At 40.6% G+C, this 20,094-nt stretch overlaps 7 protein-coding genes across 7 annotated transcripts; 3 read left to right on the forward strand and 4 right to left on the reverse strand. All coding sequences in view use genetic code 12, as the record gives it.

The window, feature by feature from the left end:
- Positions 1-409: 409 nt before the first annotated feature.
- Positions 410-1,579, forward strand: PPG1 (putative serine/threonine-protein kinase; the record flags this gene model as incomplete). Its single annotated transcript, XM_064921287.1, has 1 exon — positions 410-1,579. The coding sequence occupies one exon, from the start codon at positions 410-412 to the stop codon at positions 1,577-1,579; it is 1,170 nt and encodes a 389-aa protein (XP_064777348.1).
- A 251-nt stretch (positions 1,580-1,830) lies between these two features.
- RJT20DRAFT_15043 (ubiquitin-like protein) lies at positions 1,831-2,530 on the reverse strand. Its single transcript, XM_064919023.1, has one exon. It carries the CDS (start codon positions 2,302-2,304, stop codon positions 2,083-2,085), a length of 222 nt encoding a protein of 73 aa, XP_064777349.1. The 5' UTR covers positions 2,305-2,530; the 3' UTR covers positions 1,831-2,082.
- Positions 2,531-3,361: 831 nt separating this feature from the next.
- SSK2 (mitogen-activated protein kinase kinase kinase) lies at positions 3,362-8,313 on the forward strand. The gene has a single exon (XM_064916269.1). It carries the CDS (start codon positions 3,399-3,401, stop codon positions 8,217-8,219), a length of 4,821 nt encoding a protein of 1,606 aa, XP_064777350.1. The 5' UTR covers positions 3,362-3,398; the 3' UTR covers positions 8,220-8,313.
- On the reverse strand, positions 8,314-9,209 carry IMG2 (mitochondrial 54S ribosomal protein mL49). Its single transcript, XM_064918992.1, has 2 exons — positions 9,076-9,209; positions 8,314-8,909 (listed from the first exon to the last, which is right to left on the reverse strand). The coding sequence occupies exon 2, from the start codon at positions 8,886-8,888 to the stop codon at positions 8,514-8,516; it is 375 nt and encodes a 124-aa protein (XP_064777351.1). The 5' UTR covers positions 8,889-8,909; positions 9,076-9,209; the 3' UTR covers positions 8,314-8,513.
- A 101-nt stretch (positions 9,210-9,310) lies between these two features.
- On the reverse strand, positions 9,311-11,782 carry CSR1 (Csr1p; the record flags this gene model as incomplete). The annotated part of the gene is made up of 2 exons (XM_064921370.1): positions 9,311-10,019; positions 10,125-11,782. The coding sequence occupies 2 exons, from the start codon at positions 11,780-11,782 to the stop codon at positions 9,311-9,313; spliced, it is 2,367 nt and encodes a 788-aa protein (XP_064777352.1).
- Positions 11,783-14,971: 3,189 nt separating this feature from the next.
- Positions 14,972-16,669, forward strand: RJT20DRAFT_132441 (uncharacterized protein; the record flags this gene model as incomplete). Its single annotated transcript, XM_064918141.1, has 1 exon — positions 14,972-16,669. One exon carries the CDS (start codon positions 14,972-14,974, stop codon positions 16,667-16,669), a length of 1,698 nt encoding a protein of 565 aa, XP_064777353.1.
- Positions 16,670-16,961: 292 nt separating this feature from the next.
- Positions 16,962-19,901, reverse strand: RJT20DRAFT_15038 (uncharacterized protein). Its single transcript, XM_064919022.1, has one exon. It carries the CDS (start codon positions 19,840-19,842, stop codon positions 17,326-17,328), a length of 2,517 nt encoding a protein of 838 aa, XP_064777354.1. The 5' UTR covers positions 19,843-19,901; the 3' UTR covers positions 16,962-17,325.
- Between the last annotated feature and the right edge of the window lie 193 nt (positions 19,902-20,094).

Genomic DNA, 20,094 nt, shown 5'->3' on the forward strand with positions numbered 1-20,094 from the left:
AACCGTTTCTACCACCCTACCGAAATCTTCTCTTTACCACCTCCTTATCTCTCCCTACTCCCCCACCCTCTCCCATCTCTCTCACCACCTCACCACCGTCTAGTCCGCCTGCGCTCGCCTTATCTTTTAGCGAGACAAAAAATCATTCGCACAAAAATTACACGCTCGCCAAAACTTCAGTCCTCGAAATTTACAGTGGTTGGCGTCTATGTTGATTTGGCCAATCAATGAACAAGTGGTAGTATTGTCCACCACATTTGAGTAGAAACACAGGGAAAGCGACGAAATCACTCCATATAACCGCCCCGACTAGACATACATAACTGAAAACCCCGATTTCGTCCCGTATCCCCCTTTTGCATGGCATCTTCTGCTGTTACCTGTAACATCCAGAAACAATACCGTTGCAATGACAGTCCCGTTCAGAATACCTACAACGGATCTAGACTACTGTCTTGAACAGCTTCTCGAACACAAGCCACCCAAAATACTACCCCCGGAAACAATACAACAACTATGCCACACGCTTAAGACACAGCTCCTCGCTGTGCCCAACATAATGCACTTACAATCACCAATAGCAGTAGTAGGTGATATTCATGGACAATACCACGATTTACTAGAAATATTCCAAATTGGAGGGGCACCTCCATCCACTAACTATCTCTTCCTAGGAGACTACGTAGACAGAGGATACTACTCCGTGGAAACAATCTCGCTTTTGATTACTTTAAAGCTACGTTTCCCTGAAAGAGTATTCCTCATACGAGGAAACCACGAATCCAGAACAATTACCACAAATTACGGGTTCTACTCGGAGGTTTTAAATAAATACAATGGATCCGCTGATGTGTGGTCCTATATAACCGATTTATTTGATTATCTCCCTCTTGGAGCTACTATAGACGGTAAGATCTTCGCTGCACATGGTGGATTATCTCCTTCGTGCCAACAATTAGATCAAATTAGAGCACTTGATAGATTTAGGGAAATCCCCCATGATGGAATCATGGCTGATCTCGTGTGGTCGGACCCCGATACTGAGATCATGGATTTCAAGCTCTCTCCAAGAGGAGCGGGCTATCTCTTTGGTCTTGATGTCATTAACAAGTTTTGTCACGATAACAACTTAGTGCAGATGATAAGGGCTCACCAACTTTGTAACGAAGGCTATACAAGTTACTGGAATGGAAAATGTCTTACCGTATGGTCCGCACCTAACTACTGCTATAGATGTGGTAACAAAGCATCTGTATTGGAGATCCTCCATTCAAATTACGATAATAAGGGGCACTCACTGAAATCGATCGACGACTCAGATGATAATGAAGCTAATGACATGACATATGAAGATTATGAGGACAGATTTGATAGTTCAAAGATATGCTTAAGACAAGGAGTTTTACCAGGTCAATTCTTTAATATATTCGAAGCATCTCCAGAGAACGATGAAGACACTCTTAAAGGTAAGAGTGTCAATGGAATCAATTCAGAAGAGGACTTTGCTAGTAATGGAGATTTTTTCTCCTCCTTCTTTAGAGAGAAGTCCAGAAAGCAGCATGTGGAGTACTTCTTATAGCCAGCGGCTGCAATGCTTCACACAGATATCACATCGATTAATGACATCACCAGAAATTTGTACATTATTCACTCATGGAGTTCCATTGGCTTAACGAGCCTTTCAATTATCGCATCTTCTCATTGCATTCAAACATGTATATCTTCTTGTTGTATTACTACATTATTTATTGTGATAAAGATCACCTAATTATATATGTATATAAGTGCATAGTCACGTCAATTATTTATCTGTGCTATTTTAGCAATAGGAGGAAATGTAGACCGGAACTTGAGGCAAGTACGGCAGCCTTTATGTAGGGAAGGCTATGCAAGCCTTTATCATCTCGATCGTGTGAGATGAAATTGAAGGCAAATTTATACGTATCCGTATGGTGGAAATGAAAGAGATTTTTCACATTTCTTGGCCCTTTTGTCTTCATCACCAACTAAAGGTTTCAACTCAGTAGTGGTCATAGAGGTCACCACGTCATTCTAATTAAGAAGGGTCCGTAAATTGCAACTTCAACCATAGTAGAGCTCGAAGTTGAAACCGTTGTGCACCTCGTAATCATCTAGAGTAATGTGGTCTTTGTAGACCTGATGCCCCTTCTTCAACACTAGCTTATCCGGAGCAGTACCAATTTGCAAGGCAATTACCTTCTTCAAGTCGCCAACGGTATCCGATTGAAGGCATTTGACTTTGAGTTTTTTACCGAGACGGTCGTTCACCAGAACCTCGATCATTATAATCACGGGATGAGCTATAGCTGAAGATTATGTTTACGTCAAGAAAGGAAACAAGACAACTCTTGAAGCTACAATCAATTGCCATTTTCAAATACTACCAAATTTAATCGGATAAAACAGACACGCTACCAATCGGATTTTTATTCACCGGAAAAACTATCCAAACCCCGGCGGGAGTTCACCATTAATACTGTCAGTGAAGTTAAGGTAGCTATTAATGAAGTATTATAAATGGACCGGAGAGGTGAAGCGATTCCAATATCATCCAATACCAATATAGGTTATTCTCCATAAATTCCCCAATTGTCAGTTGCATTTCCCAATTTTCAGTTATATTTTTCTCCAACGGTGAGCTGACTGCAAAAGCCAGCCTATTACCTCGAACCCTGCAAGTATCAATCCACCACTACTAAAATCTATATACATTTCGGTTGCAATATCACACTTCCATGATCCACTTCCAATATCACACTTCCATTTTCCATTTACCATTTTCCATTTTCCCCTCCCATATATTCCATCTTCCATCTTCCATTTTCTTTCCTCCCATAGAGCCAACAGCCACCAGCCAACACCCCTATCCTCATTCTATTGCCTACGGTCAATCTCAGCTCACTATACCTAAAGCACCTCTCACCTCTGTGTTACCGTAGTAGTGTATTCCTTTATTAGCAGTGACTGAGACTGACCCACATACACTCCTCAGAAATCATTCGCTATCACTGAAGAGAAGACAACAGGAACAGAACACCATTAGCTCACTAAACATACCACCACTCAATAGTGCCATTTTTAACCCAGAATACCCCCAACCACTTCCTATCCAATACTAAAACCCACGAAACCACCCTAAACTTCATTTGCTCCATTTCTACCCACTAATCCCCAGAATACTCCATCCCCCTGTCGTCTCCATATAAGACACCCACACCGCAGCAATACAACCCACGATATCGCCCCGTACACACTCCTATTCTCAACCCTCACCTTTCCTATAAACCTCCTCAAAGCGTAGCAGTTATTCAATGGAGTCTGTTCCTGGAGAATCAGTATACTTCCCACCAGAATCGCTGCAAGACCCCCTTCTCGTGATGCCAGGGTCCACAGCAATGGGCAGCTCCGTTTCCAACAATTCGTCCAGCGGAAAAGAGTCGTCGGGTAGTCTCTCGTCTAGCTCTTCCAGCACTTACAGCAGCAATAATAGCAGCACTTCAACCATCTCCACCATTGTCCCCACCGCCAACCGATCACACCGCCACAGCGCTATGGCCAGAAGACCTTCATTACTTCGAAATCTGTCATCGTCCAACCCGACGTCGGTAGCCGCCGTGGCTGCTGCGGCAGCAATCGCTAATAACCAGAATGGGCCGTTGCACCCTTCGCATCTCAAGCGGAGTCTGAATGGATCGAGCAGCACGAGTGGAAATACCAATGGCAGCAGTTTGGCAGGAACAAACAGTGGAAGCCATCATAATACCAGCGGAAACGGCGAAACAAATAGAGTCCCCAGCGGTGGAAGCATCACCGGTGGAGGTTCCAGCAATAGCAATGGTAGCACGAATAACACGTCCAGTGGTGAACCTAATAGTAATAAGAATGGAACCGCCTCGAACGGAGCTAGCAATAACAGCATCAGCACTAGTAGCAGCAGTAATAATCTTAGTGGTCATCTTAACCGGCCTGGGCCAATTCCACACAGTAACTCTTCGAACAGCATACTGAATAATACTGGTTCCAATCTTGTTACCAACTCCACCAGCTCCAACCAACAAGCTAAATTATCAAATACTTCTACATCTACTCAACCTAGCAAAGCGGCTAGTCAATCTTCTAATACCCAAACTCAATCATCTGGCCCAGGTCACCCCACTCACGCCTCCAACACAACATCAAACCGCTCTAGATCACGCTCATTTAACCAAACTCCCAATACTAACAATACCAACTACCTTACCCAGGAAAGGGTATACCTCCGTAAAATGCGTAACCAGCTTGTGGACGACTACTATACGAAGGGTATAACCGGAGCAGATGAAAGGACCAGAGATGATATCAGTAATTTAGATGATGAAGAGGACGAAGATGATGAAAACGAAGAAGATAACGAAGGAAATGATCTCTTGACAGACATAGATGATGGACAATACCAGATAGATTTCTCCCTTGCCTTTAGTATGATGAAGGGTAGCAACTCTGCTATCAATATCAATCCCAACAAGAACATTACACAACTTTCTTTAGATGAAACGGACGATCCAGCAGTCATAGAAAGGCTAGAATGGCAAGCTATGTTAGCCTCAGTCCTTACTGGTGATGTTGTACGGTCCGAAAAGACAAAGATTATCAATAATAATAACCCCGAGAATGCCCAAGAGTCGTTCCTCCATGCAACTTATAAGGAAGCGCTTTGGTTCGGTATACGAGCCAAGATATTCAATAGGACAGAAGACGACCAAAGAAAGATCATAGCGTATAGAAGAACTTTGGTAGATCAGTTGATAGAGGACGTACTACTGTTTGAAGTGAGCTATGATGACCCTGTAGGAAATCCAACAAGGACTCAAGTGGTCAACATCTTGGACAGATACGACAACCTGTGTGCTCTCTGGAGAACTTTAGAAGATATGAAAAATGATAAACCAGCTTGTAGAAGTGAAGAATTCGAGAACAGGATCGATGCTTTAAACGCTTGGCTATCGATTACAGATGCAATTGCAAGAGAAACATTATCGTTGCTGCATTGGATAGGAAATGATGAACTTGACATTACCAAAAGTCCAGTGGACAGTCAAAATTCGCTTAATACCCCTACGGAGGGCACTGATCCCAACAGTGCAAACTTGTCATCATCTAAAATTGTGAAGAAGATCTTTGATGAGGATAACAAATCTCTTGCTGAGCGTCTCATGAAGGAGAAGGATGTCCATACTATCTTTCAAAAGCGAATCTTTATTCCTATTGCTCCCTGGATGATCAAATCGAGAAGTACTTATATCCGCCTTGGACATATGTTTGAAACAATGAAGCTTCCAGATTATATTCATAGGCTTATTCAAATTTGCATCATACCCATGAAGCTAATCAAAGAGATCATTAATGTGCGTTTGGGATATGCAATGAAGCTTCAGAATCCAACTTTAATGATGATTGATCAGATGATTGAAGACTTCAAATCCTATATAACAATTGCCCTTGAAGTAAAGCTGGGTATTCAAGAGTATTGTCGGCCGGACGAAAACAAAACGTGGATATTAGGTGACTTGTTCGAAGGCGAAAACCTGGACTTTGATCAGGTGGTCTTACGTTGTGTGAGATATTTCTTGGTTCTTCTTAATAGAAAATTGCTTGATAGTTCCAAATCACCTACGAACTTCAGAACGTTCAAAGAGCCCGAAGAGTTGGAAGACGCATGGAACTTCTTGAAATGGTTGGGTCACTTTATTGATGGAGGAAGTGTTGTTGTGGCAGAGCAAATTACACTTTTGACATCTAAATTGATTCACAGGCTTTTGGCTTATTTCAATAACCAGATCAAATCGCCCCCTAGTACTGTCCCTTCTGATTTAATACGTTGGTATAGTTCGACGACAGAGAATTTCGGTCAATTACGTAGAAAATTAGCTCGTTTCACAGGAGAGATTTCTAGGGACTTCACTAACTCGTTGGTTTTTGATATCCCTACATCACCAGCAAACTTGACGAAGAGTCTCTTGGAAGTGTTACGCTCCACAAACCACTTTTTGGTTTACACCGGAACAGTAGAGGGACAGGGTATCTATTTCTTTGCAAGCGGCGAATTATACGGAAACGAACCCGAGATTTTAAAAATCATCAATGGTTCGTACATAGGATTGGATCCTAATGAATACAATGGACAGTTTTCAAATCTTTTGAAACTAATTCAAAACAAGGATTTAGATGATGACGTGGGACTTCTCGCGCAAGCTCATCAGAACCATTTAAATTTATCAAATGGTAACAATAACACGTACCAAGAAACCGACTTTGCTTATGTTTTGGCCCTTTGTCCACCCAAGCCTATCGTATGGGAAGGCACTGTTGTCACAGTTAAGATAGATGAGGTACCAATAACTGACGTGAAAGCTGGACAAATGCTCTTAATCACAAAGCTCCCATACTATTCACTCCATATTGTGAGAGAGAAGTTCTTGGACCTAGTTAGTGATGTTGTGTTGGTGGGAGGACTTATGAAGCCAATTGAGCAGCGGTGTTCTTTAGCGAGAGTTCACCATGAACTTACAAAGATTAACAGAGTATTTTTCCGTATGTGCTTAGCTGTCTTGGACTCTGTTAAAGTTGTAAGGGAGAAGTGCAAACAGCTATGTCCCGATAGCGGAGAGTGTCAACCACTTCTTAACAATTACTTCATATATGCCAGAGACTATGGGAAGAACTCAGTCAAGAACCTTGATTCCTCTAGAAAATCAACTGTAATCATGAAGTTGATCCAGTTGTCTATCGAATGGGTCAGCTTCATCTGTGATGACTGCATTCCTACTGATAGAAAAACATTTAGATGGTGTGTGCTTGCACTTGAATTTGCAATGGATATGACCCGCGGATTTAACGTTTTAGTTTTGAATGATGAACAGTTCTACAATTTGAAACTTAAAGTTGCCCGTTGTATGTCATTGCTTATATCGCACTTTGACATAATGGGTGCCAGATCAAGCGAAGCAGAGAGAAACAGACTTCTCAAGTGGACATCACAGAAACATAAGATTGACAATTCTGCTGACGACGAGTACATCCTCAAGGTATACAGAGAAGACTTGCGCAAACAGATTAATGAAATTGAAGACTATAGAATGGAACTCCAAGAGCAGCTCCAATCGGTTGGACGCGTCTTGGATGTGAGCGATCTGGAATACCAATTTGTTACTTTATTAGCTTCTTCATTCTCCAGTGTCTCAATAAGATGGCAAAAGGGCCGCTTTATTGGGGGTGGAACTTTTGGTCAAGTTTTCGCAGCCGTAAACTTAGATACCGGTGGAGTAATGGCAGTGAAAGAAATCAGGTTCCACGACAGTCAATCCATCAAGAACATCGTACATTCAATTAAAGATGAAATGACCGTCCTAGAAATGCTTAATCATCCCAACGTAGTTCAATATTTCGGCGTTGAAGTTCACAGAGATAAGGTATACATTTTCATGGAGTTCTGTGAAGGAGGCTCTCTCTCTGGATTATTGACTCATGGACGTATTGAGGATGAGATGGTTATTCAAGTGTACACTTTACAGATGCTTGAAGGTTTGGCATACTTGCACCAATCCGGAGTTGTTCATAGAGACATCAAGCCTGAGAATATTTTGCTTGATCATAACGGTGTTATCAAATTTGTTGATTTCGGAGCGGCAAAGGTGATAGCAACTAGTGGTAGAACTAGAGCAGTCGTGCCATCTCTTGGAAGTATCTCAAGGGTTAACACCAACAGCATCAACAGTATCAATAGTAACAATAGTGCTGCTGCCGATACCAATAACAACAATTTGAATTCCATGACAGGTACTCCTATGTACATGTCGCCGGAAGTAATTACTGGATCTTCCAGTGACCGAAATGGAGTAGTTGATATTTGGTCCTTAGGATGCTGTGTTCTTGAAATGGCAACAGGAAGAAGACCATGGTCCAACTTAGATAATGAATGGGCTATCATGTATCATATTGCAGCTGGTCACAAACCACAATTACCGTCCGCTGATCAGCTAAGCGAGGCCGGAAGAAAGTTCTTATCGAGATGTTTAGAACATGATCCAAAGAAGAGACCAAGCGCTATTGAGTTGTTGAGCGATCCTTGGATCGTGGCCATCAGACAGGCAGCATTCGGTACTTCTTCGGATGTGGGAAGCACTCCGCTGTCCGAGATGGGATACGAGGGCTTTCAATAATGTATAAGGTAGGTTCAGGGTTTTTCTAATGTTTATAAGAGCATGGTTTACGGTTTGTAAGATTACTACGAAACCCACTGTATGTAGAAATATGTATTATAATGTATTTCATTAACTATATGATGACACGAGAAATCGTCACTATTTAAGCCGCTGGAGAACGTCTTCTCTTCATTTTATGTACAAGTGCTCAGAAGAGCTTTCTGAATACCGATTTGAGCATTTCAGTTCGCTTCATAGCGTTCTAAATTTCGAACAATAATTCAAATTTCGTTGATTGTTCCTAACATTCGTTTATATATTGGAAAGCTCCTTGTCGAAGTATTCCTTAATCTCATCTACCACATTGCCCTTGATGTTCACGTAGCCAGCAGTATTATTGACGGTAATCTGTAAAGTAGGATTTAATGCTAAAAGATCTTTTTTAAATTGAGAAACATCACCTTTAATTCTCTTAATCTCAGTAGTTAACTTGGTATTTTGGACTTTCAAGTATACTGGCCAGTGCTTGTACTGAGTCTTCTGGATAAAATAGTTCTTGTTTCCGAAGCCGTTGTTAGGAAGTTCATTGTGAGATATACTGGAAAGTGCAGGGATTTCATATGGCTTAATAACGGCCTGCGGCACCAGTATTCTAACTGACTTTAGTGACACTAATGAAGCTCTCATTTTGTTTACAGAAGTATATATCGTGGTAGTATGTTAGTATAATCAATCGTTAAGTTAATTGCCAATCATAGTTAAATAGAATTTTTCAGTTTTTCAGTTTTATCACGTGACATTAAATTTTCTTCTGATTATTAATCAATTATCAAATCAGAGAATTAATTCTCTTCAAGTCTTTCTTCATACTTACGAAGAGACAGAGGGCAGTTACTATGATTCGAATTTCAAGCTCTGGATAACAAATAATAGCAATAGAGCTTTAGGTAATAACCTATTTTTAAGTTATTTTTCTGTTGAAAACGGTTACAGAAGGTTAGGGTTCACCTATTATTTTGTTGTAGTTATAGTATGCTAATTAGCAAATGAAGAACTCTCTATTAATTGAATAAATACTTTTTATTTTCTCTAGATCAATACTCCACTCCTTATGTCTCTAACTTAACGTCTATGCGAGTTAAAGACTCTGCATCACCCCGTACATCCAGTTTATGTAGCTTAATATGTTTGGTGTAATCCAGCTTCTTTTCGAATTCTTCTCCACAAGCATCACATTTAAATGTCTTAAAATGTATCTTCATATGTTTAGTCAAGTTCGAACTTTCACTGAACCGTTTGTTGCAACCAGGCCATTTGCATTCCAATGGCCTTTCACCAGTATGCACTCTATTGTGAATAGACAATGAAGAGCTGGTTGCGAATTTCTTGCCACATAGCGAGCATGAAAATGGCTTTTCTCCAGAATGAGTACGCATATGTTGCTTCAACATAGAGTCAACAGCAAAGGCAGCTCCACATAGTTCACATTTGCACGGTTTGTAATTGGTGTGAACATGTATATGTCTCAACAACTTTTGTCTCTGAGGGAACACCTTGCCGTTGTGCCTTTCGCAACCAAGCCAATTGCAACTATACACTGATTTTCCCGAGCCTATATGATCATTCATCAAATGATCTTGTAAATGACCCTCGGATGTATGTGTTTTATCGCAACAAATCGGGTTTCCATTATCATCAACTCCAATTTGCCATTTGCAGGTAAAATGAGGGTCTTGTGGATGAATTGAGGAGTTATTTCTCTTTTTAGGCATGATCTTAATTTCAGTAATATTAAAGCGACCCTCATCCGCAGTCTCCCTTAAATTACCCTGGCTTTCAAGTTTAATGTCATCCTTGTTAATGTTATGCATCTTGGGCAGGGGCGTCAAAATATCATTTAAGTTGGGCGATGATTCTGTCGACTTGCTAGTTGAATTTGGAGTAAGAAGAGTGGTATGGCTATGTAGAGTTGCTACCCTTCCAGCCAGATCTGAGAAATTGTTTGGAGAGAAGTGTGGACCAACTTGCTTATGAGTAACCAAGTGATCAATTAATGAATTTATGTCAGCATTCATGTAACTACAATCATTCCATTCACAATGGTATAAGGTCAGATTTGGGTCCACCGTATTTGCTGTATCAGAATTGAACCCGTACTCCTGATAGATATGTTGTCCTATCAAATGTTTCATGAATGTATCATCGGTAACTGGTTTAGAGCAGCTATCCCACTGGCATGAGAATTGGTTTGACGATAAAGATGGGATCAGTAGCATATCTGATCCGTTCACATTTGTATTCATAAAATCCAAATCAGAGCTATTAGGTAATGTCACAGATCCAGCCTTTCTAGTGGTTTGGGGAGTATTATTAACAGGCTGGGAATTATTCAAAAATTGATTGAAGTTGTTGAATTGTATATAAAAGTCGAAATCATTCATTAGCTTTTCTTGATCTAAATCAGAATGAGGATTTTCAGACTCCATGTTCGGAATAGTGGTATGAAAACATGATTGATGGAAGTGATGATGATTCTCATCTTTCTTGGTAACTTCATTTTTGACCTCTAGGTTGGTCTCTGGTTGTTGATGACAATGATGAGGAAAGTGTATTTCAAATTCCTTATCTTCCAATTTTCTTCTCTTCGATGAACTCTCCTGTGTTGGATTATTATCAAATTGTGCAAATGGGTTTTGATTTAAATTCTTATGGACATCACTGATAAGATGTTCAAACATCAGTTTCTTCGACAATTGCAAATCACATAAATTATTTTGATGGCTAACACTGCTCAGGTCGACATGGTCTATTGGTGAACAACAATCATATGCCTCCGCAGAGGGAAATTCTGCAACACATTGTGGATCGTTACATATAGATTGATGGTTTGCCGTGGTTTGAGAATGGTTCTGTTGGCAAAGAGAATAGCTCAGACACTTAGGGTTGCCACAGCAGTCTCCAGTGCCTTCGTTATTTTCTTCTCCGCTTTCTTCAATACAATGTACGTCATTACAACATATTTCCTCCAAGTAACTGTCCTGATCACAACATCCAGTGCTCAGACAGTAATTTCTCTTCGTATCATCACAGTTTAAAAAGAAGCAATCATCTAATTCGTCACAAAATATATCTTTGCATAAATCAATCTCATCAAACTCTCTACAGGGGTCGTCCGTACCAGTAGCAATGGAACCCTCCATAGATCGATTGTGGTGATCATGATCGTGGTTGTGAATGTGGCCGTGTATATGCGTGTGGTCCTTGTGTTTGTGAATATGACCGTGCACATAGCCATGTGTTATAGCAGAGTTAGTCAGGTCACCTTTAGATAATCGTTTATAAAATGACTGTGGTAACAAAATACCATTCGGATTCCCCGTTAAGGAACTTATCGAACCGTTTTTTTTAGGCGATAGAGCCCTAGTTGTCGAACCCGAGCTTGAGGTCAAACTGGTGCCAGAGTAAGATCCAACCGATAGCGAACTTGAGCTACAAGCACCAACGTTTTCATTATACCCAGGGACCGACGAAATATCTCCTCCCCTGCCACTTGGGAGGGGTTCTTCACTTCTATTCAACATGCTGGCAGGCCTCTCCGAACAACCATTTGTAGTTTCTTTAATACTCATGGCTATAAGTGTAAGTCTGGCCCCAAATAAGAAAGAAAAAAGTGTTCAATCTTTGAAATTTTTTGAAGCCGAAAAAAAGTTATAACTCTCTTGAATCCATTAAGCAACAATTCGGCAACGTAAAAGCTAAATTTTCTTGTTATAGATTCTTCGTTAGAAGACTTACGTTTATTATAACAGTACGGGCATCCAAATTTTCAACTACCCCGTGTGATAGTGTAAAACTTCCACAAGCGAATAGCAATAAGACCTCTCTCCTTAGCGGAACGTTCACTGTATCACGATTACGCACTCAATATTTCTATGGGATGCTTAATGTAAAACTCTTTTGCCCCAAGGATTTTTTGTCATCAGAAGTGTTGCAATCACCCTGGTGGTTACGAACGGTTGAAGTGCGTGTACGTTGCCGCACGAAATTTAGTTGATGGTTTATGTCGTGCGACAACGTCGCAGATTTCCAGACGTCGTGGTTATCTCTAAGGCTGCGTGAGAGGATAAGAACTCACCACTATGGATAAGCACAAGGAGTGATAAAAAGGGAGAGATATTTATGATACTAGATACTCTCTAGTATGAATTTTGAAAGAAACGAGAGAAAAATTCCACTATCGCTTATTTGTATAATTTTAAGACAGTTTAGCTAGTAATTCTCTATTAGTATACGTACTGAAAATTTATTTTACCAGTGGGTTCAAACCACGGATGAATCTTCATTCCACTAAGACCATTATATTAATCAAGTCTCGTTCTTCTTCCGATGGATAAATTTAGTTAGATACATTAAAGTGGCTCAAGTCCAGTTTTAGGTACGTACAGCTCATATGCTGAAAGTGTCATTCAATCAGTTCTTCCGTATATTTTAAGGAGAGCATCGGCGATCTTGGATGGAAACCAGGATTCCTACATGTAAGATCCAACTAGTGGTTCCTCCGACTTATCAGATCAACCGTCAATTTGATAGTGAATGACATTCAATATCCTTTTCTGTAGTTTTTCCTTCCGGATAGAACTGTCGATTTGTATTTCCATTGACGAGACTCCTTGAGCCCCCTAAGATGTTCAAAGGATTTTCCGCATTTATGCATAAATCCAAAGGAAATCACTTGATTTTACATTCTAACTGAGGACTATTCCAACAGACATAACATCCTGGCCTTCACATGACAACTGGCAAAGCCTTATTGCATCCGGAATAGCTTTGCAAGAAAAACTCTGTTTCAGTTATTTAACTTCATGCTTTACACATTCTTTATTTAGCATATACACTTTTCGATACTGTCCCCTGTTTACACAACGACCATGTAGTGAGTATGCAGCCTCACTGCAGAGCACATATACCACATAACAAAACAATGGTTGTATACCGCGAGGTACGCGGTATAGGTAGCTCAGAGTACCTGCGGAAGAATAACTGGAACTTACTCTGAGTTGTTGACAAGCCTTCAATTGTACAATTCCGCGATACTCTATGGATATCGTCTATTCTATCTTATCTTTATCCCGTTACTGTCTAAGGGATGGCATTGTTCCCGTCAAAAGTCACCCCACCGTGGTAATGCAATATAAAAATCCATTTCACAGATCTAGCCAAACGCGACTTGACATAATTAGCCTAAAAAGACATAAACGTAAACATCACTTATATGCATACGATAATGAGAATACAGTTTCCTTGGTAAATGGAATATTTTTTTCAACAGGAGGATTGAAAACAAAGAAGCTGGGGATCTTAGAAGCGTAGATCCAGCAATGGCAGTTAGACGTACGAAGGGGTATGTTCTGATGGCATCTGAAACAAGCTTAAATTTGTCGAAGCCAAGATCGACGACGTATGGATAGCGAAACAGTTAAATTAACATCTCGTGCTGAGGCGACAATGGCGAATCCTTGCCAATCCTTGTCACTGATGCATTATTTTAATAAAAGAAGTGTTGAATTTGACTATGTATTTTCCACCATGAGTATTATATATGTATTAATTAATTTGTTATTTTCTTCTCTTATGTATTACTTCCAATTTTAATTGCGCTTACCAGGCGTTCGACTACCTCGATATGTGCTAATTAATGCAAGCACCCAGATCTGTTGCTTGAATATAGTGAGAAGCAAATACATTATGCAGAGATTTCTCACAGTTGTTTATGGTCGGTCACGTAGGTTACCAAATGGAATTCCTTGCGCAATGTTATTGTCGCAAAGTCTTCAGTTCTGTCAAATTTCATAGTTTTCATTGTTTAAGCTAATTGTTTCGAAGTGCACCAAGAATAGGTTGGGAACAATGAACGGCAGAATCCACAGTTAGTCGTAACTTAACTATTTCTCGTGTTTATGTTTTAGCTCGCATGTGGGACTCATCATCGAAGCTCTAGGCCCTGCGAATCTTCTTTCCGAACACCCTCGATTAGCAAAATAATAATAATATTATTTTTGAAGTACTAGTTAGTTTACTCATCTCTACCACTCGGCTAGCGGAATGTCTCCATGACTACGAAAAGTCCCCCCACAAGATAGGAAACATCCGGAATAGGTTTAGTAGGAAATAGCGGCCAATCCATAATCCATATATTAAGCATGTTATTATGGCTCAAATCCATTTCCTTCCCTGGTGACACCCAGACCAAACAATAGACCGTACGAACCTTCTTACCCTCCTGGTCGCTATTGTTAAAAGGACCAGTCCCCTGTATGGATCGTGCGTGCTATATGCGGTTGTTCTGCAACAGTTGAAAAATATAATTTTCGTGCATGCTTTTTATTGTTGCAAGTGCCCAATTAGGCAATTCTACAACAAAATTCATCTGAACCAGAGACAAATGACACTGATAATGACCATTTGGACTAGGTACGAGCTCCATTTAACGAATTTGTCTTCAGGGTAGGTCGATTGGAAGCAACTGACTTAGAGTACGAGGGGGGAATAATTTATTTTTGTGTTGGTCCATTGTTGTTATAGTTGGAATTATGTTAATAAACATGCCTGGTCTTTATAGTATTTTGAGGATAGTATTTATAATACCAGAACCCCAGAGAACGGTTTCCCGTTGATGTTTTATTCTTAATTTTTCTAGAATAATCGCGTCAAATTATATTTCTCTTGTTCAGTATAATTCACTATAATTTGTTGACTTAAGCCCGACATTGATGACGCTTAGTCAAATCTTAACTCGAGGTAAACCCCAACAAGGGCATGTGAGTTCAGATGACGAAAGTAAGACCAGTTCATCCATGCTCCGCAGGTCCAAATCGTTCCTCAACAAGCTCTCCTCCTTAAAACACCTAAGCTCTAAGAAAACAACGACTACTCATAAACTTACCTCACTGCTATCTTTGCCGACGTTCTCGGAAATAGTTAAACAGGATTCGATTGCTAAAAAAAGCAATACCAATACCGTGTATGCTAATGACATATTATCTCCATACTTGGATGCTATTGATGAAGCTGGGGAGTTGGGCGAATTACAAAATGGTTCGCAACTCGGCCCTAGTGAAACACTCAAGGATATGATATACGAGAACCTCGAAACAAACTTCGAGGTTGACTCACTCACGCAAGAAACCATTCTAGCAACTCCAACTAAGAATAGTACAAGAGATATTCTCTTACATCAATCTGCTCCCAAGAGGTTATTAGATTACCCAAATGACACTATATTCAATGATATAGATGAAATTTCATTTAATGACAATTTTATTAGTCGTAGCACTTCCATTCACGACGGGTCCATAAACCAAAATTTTATGGAGGTGAGCTCTTTGAAGGATATTGACTTCCAAATATTTCAACAATACCCTCGTTCTACCAATGTAGTAGTACTAGAGGAACAGAAAAAAGATATATCAGATATGCTGGACATTCCAAAGCCAACTTTGCAACCAGCCGTTGAAATTCATAGAGAATCATTGTCAGAACTGGAGAGAGAGGCTCCCCAAATTCAACACAAGAATGTTCAAAGATCTTTTGAGAGATTTGAAGAGAAGGAAATGGATGCCGTTTCCGATAGAGGGAAGCTTGAGAAATTGGGAGCCGATGAGCTAGCAGGAAGAATCAACCTGGACGAAAATGTATACAGACAGGAGTTAATGCTGCTTGTAGAGGAACACAGAGTATTGCTCAGAAAGCAGCTGCAAGAAATAAACCACCTAAAGGAACTTCTCTTTCAAGAAAGAAAGTTCAACAACTACTTGGCATCTTCATCATCGCTTCCAGGGTCTCCCGCTAGCTCTAACAGCGTTGGATTAAGAAAAATAAGAACGAAATTCCTTCCTTTAGAAATTTCTGTAGACAAGCAGCAATTGAAACCATTCAACCTTCTCCCTCCCGTCTCCATTGGAAATACAGATAATCCAAAGCTGCCCAAACCAGTATCAGAACACCAACCATCCCAAACATCGCCAAATCAAGACACGAGGGAGAGAGATCCATTTCCCAACATCATGAAAATTCGTACATCGATAGCACGAAATTCAGAAAACTCTCATAACAAGCTCAAGTCTGCTTCGTCTTCAGTATATTTTTCTGCACTTGATATGGAAATGGACGAAATTAAGATATACATGTCCAGTGCATTTCACCCCTTGCTGGTTCATGAGGCTGAAACAAGACAACACTCCGCGTCGCTGTCTTTGGCATCCGTTATGAGTTCATCACACCAAAGTGCTGCTGACTCTTCCGCAAGCTGCAGAAAAATGGACACATCAGTAAACGACGATATAGGTGCAAATTCGGTCTCAACTTATACAATTCATTCGAATTCCACAACTCCTGAGTCTTTGAATTCACAACTGGTAGTGTGTTCACAGGAGGTATTTACCAATGTTTTACCTGAAGTTCTTTCATAAACGGCAAGGGCCCCTTCACTTCTTCAATCAACAGTTTAATTCATCATTATATTAATTTGCATCCATATAGAAACTTTTCTGTATACCCACAACGGCACAAACAGATTGCCTTGACAGCTCACACGAGAATTTAATACATAGTAACGAACCCAACTTACTCGGAATCACCGTAGCTATATACTCCCCGGTAAATTCTGTATCGTAACTTCTCGATTAGTATATTTATATAAATTTCGCCACTTTGAGGAGACGAGAAGCGTATACAACAATAGACGAGGTGATTTGTACACTCCATGATCTTGTAAACAATCTTAAGAAGCTTTAATTAATGCATATGCTACGATTATGGGCTGAACATACGTTTTTTACAATCACCCCGAAATATTCAGGGAATGTATATTAGTGAAAGCTGCTAGGCAGCATTGTGAATGGTACATGAAGGATTCAAATCAACATGAAAAGGAGAATGATTTAATATCACAACCAGAGATAAATATCATAGAATGCACGTTGAATTGTCCGTCCATTGGCTTGACCGGAGCCACAGGAGACGGTGGGAAGTGTTTAGGTGGTGTCTTTATTTTTTTTTTTTTTGATTTTGAAATAGGTAAATGTAGTGAAAATAAAAAGCTAATGTACAATTGTAATGCTTGGAATCAACTCTGCAATTCCTTAATCTCAGTTTCATCTGCCACTAAGCCCATGACAACTAAGTACATATTTAAGTTGTTCAACAAGTTCTGCTTCTTGTAAAGGTTGGCGGAATCAGTGTTATCGATGGCCTTAGCTCTACTCATGACACCGAAAATCTCATCTCTGACTTCATCAACAATGATTCTTTGATGGCTCAATTTACCGCCAAGAGATAATGTGGCCAAGAATTGCCAGACGTAGTTCTCCCTTGATGACCCATCATCAATGTCCTCAGGATTTGGTGGGAAGATGGCGGCAATTCTAGATTCCAATGAGGTAAAGAGTTCATCGTAACAAGACGACCATTCAGAAAGATCAGTGGCAGAAATAGTACCTTCACCGATTATCAATTCTGCTCGCGACAATAACGTAGTCAAGATAGTCAAACCAATTTTCGTTGTAGATACATATGAAACATTGTTGTGTTCGATTAAGATGACTAACAAGCCAATAATTTCATTAAACTTGAAATCTAAAACTGCATTCATCAAAACCTTTGAGAAGGTCATAGAGTATAACTCAACTAATTTAACCACAGTCTCGGGAACCTTCTTGGATTCGTAGGTGGTGTAAGATCCGTGCTTGACAACGGATAAGTTCTCAAGGTTGGACATAATCAAAGTCACAATAGTTAAGATTTGTTCCCTGGACAAAAATTTAAACAAACGCAGCAAAATTTTGAGTGCTTTGTTGTAGTTTAAACATTGAATAAAAGGGTTTACTTCAGCTTCATCGTCACCAGACGAAGACGGCTGTTCCAATACTCTTAATGATTCCCACAATTGCGTAGTATCAACTTCCGAATTGGTTCTTGACTCGCTCTCAACATTCATGAGTTCGCTGATAATACCTTCTAAAATGGACATAATATCCTTTTTAGAATATTTGTTTGTGACTCTGGAAGGAGCAGAAATCGATGGTGATCTATCTTTCTTAGGAACTCCAACAAGTTCATCGTTTGTAGCTCCTTCTAATTCCTTCTTTTCCTTTTCAAGTTTTCTCTGTGCAGCCTTACTGATGATTTCCAATTGCTGTCTTGGCTTCTTACCAGTACCAAATGAAATTTTACCTAAGGCACCCTCTCTGGCATATTGGGTCAACTTAGGTCTCTCCTTAGCGACTGTGACTGCTTTCTGAACCTGTTGTTGCATTCTTTGTAATGCAACATCTGCTCTCTTGTAACGACCTCCAAGTCTATGGCCAGATTGTTCAAGGTAGGCCTGAGCAATCGAGTTGTGTTGTTGGCTGACTTGCTGATTGGCACTGTTGGTGGACTTAGGGTGGATAACTTTGTACACCTGAGCGTAGAAATCTTCATTATATGGATCTTCAGTGACAATTTGAGATAATTGGAAACGAGTAACAAAGTCCTTGTCCTTAGGATTCATGATACCAGAGTAGGACATAATACGGGACACTTTCTCCTGTCTTTTTGCTGCTTTTTCCTGTTGTTCGGGAGTCAAATCTTGGTGCTGGTGTTGGTTTTGGTGGTGGTGACCTGAGTGGCCTCCGCGGTTGAAGTTTTGACCACGGTGAAATTGGTTGAATTCTTGAGGTTGTTGTTGGGGAGCGTTCTGTTGCTGGGAGGTAGCTGGTGGATGTTGAAGTTGAACTTGGGCGTTACTTGGTTTATTTTCCTTTGGTCCGCCAAGGACAGGGAATTGAGATAAGTCAGCCTTTGGTTGGTTTCTTGATGGTTGTGGAACTAGATGAGGCTGTTGCTTTGATTGAACGGGCTGCTGTTTGCCTACCTTAATTGGTAGAGCCTCTGGCTGTTGCTGTTGAGCTGGAGCCTGTTGTTGCTGAGGCTGTTGAGGTTGCTGAGGCTGTTGTTGCAAACCTGAAATTCCCATTGGTGGCATCACAGGAATTTGGCCCATTCCTTGCAATTGTCCCATTGGGAATGGTTGGCCATATTGGCCAGGTGGAGGAATAAATCCGGCTGGAGGCATCATATAACCGCCATACTGTGGAGGTGGCATCATTCCTGGGAATCCAAATGGCTGAGGTGGTGGAGGAGCATATTGCGGTTGCTGCTGATGTTCGATGTTAGTCAACTGGGCTTCAATTTCTGCTAAAGAAAGAATCTTCTTTTCAGCCTTAGGAGCTTCTGGACCCGTTTCTGCAGCCGCTGGATGACTTGGAGCGTTAGAAGCTCCCCATAATTCTTGCATGAATTGGTCGTCGTGCGAAGAAGCTGCTGCTTGGGCGTACGAGACATTCTGTTGAGGAACTGGCGCTTGTCTGAGTTGCTGCTGAGGCTGAATAGGAGCAGAGTTAGGTCCTGCTCCCGTGCCGAAGTTGAAATCCTTGGCGATTGGGCCTGTGGAGCCGAAGGTGTCGCTGTTGAAAGCATCGTCGGCTTCGTCGAGTTGTTCTCCCAATCCGTCATATGTGTCCTGGAAATCGATGTTTTCGCTGAGGGCGTCATCTCTTCTGGAAGAGGGAGGGGCCGAAGGATCAAATCCAAAGAAGGACATGCTGGCAAATGGTTAATTTAAACGTTGAATTGCTGCTTAATCCTGGTTACAGATCACACTTCTTATGGTTGTAGATGGTTTCTCCTTCGGTTTTTTGAAAGCTCGTTGGATTTTTGAGAAAAAAGTTCGACAAAGTGAGGTCACGTGAAGCGGGGTACTGAATACAGGACACCAGAGAGTAGTGGTGATCTTGTAGGGTGCAGTATGTGTATTAGGTGTATATGGGTGAGAGGTGCATATGGGTGAGAGGTG

Source organism: Scheffersomyces xylosifermentans (assembly GCF_036884685.1).
Source record: "Scheffersomyces xylosifermentans strain CBS 12540 chromosome Unknown RJT20scaffold_1, whole genome shotgun sequence".
In the NCBI taxonomy this organism is placed as follows: Eukaryota; Fungi; Ascomycota; class Pichiomycetes; order Serinales; family Debaryomycetaceae; genus Scheffersomyces; species Scheffersomyces xylosifermentans.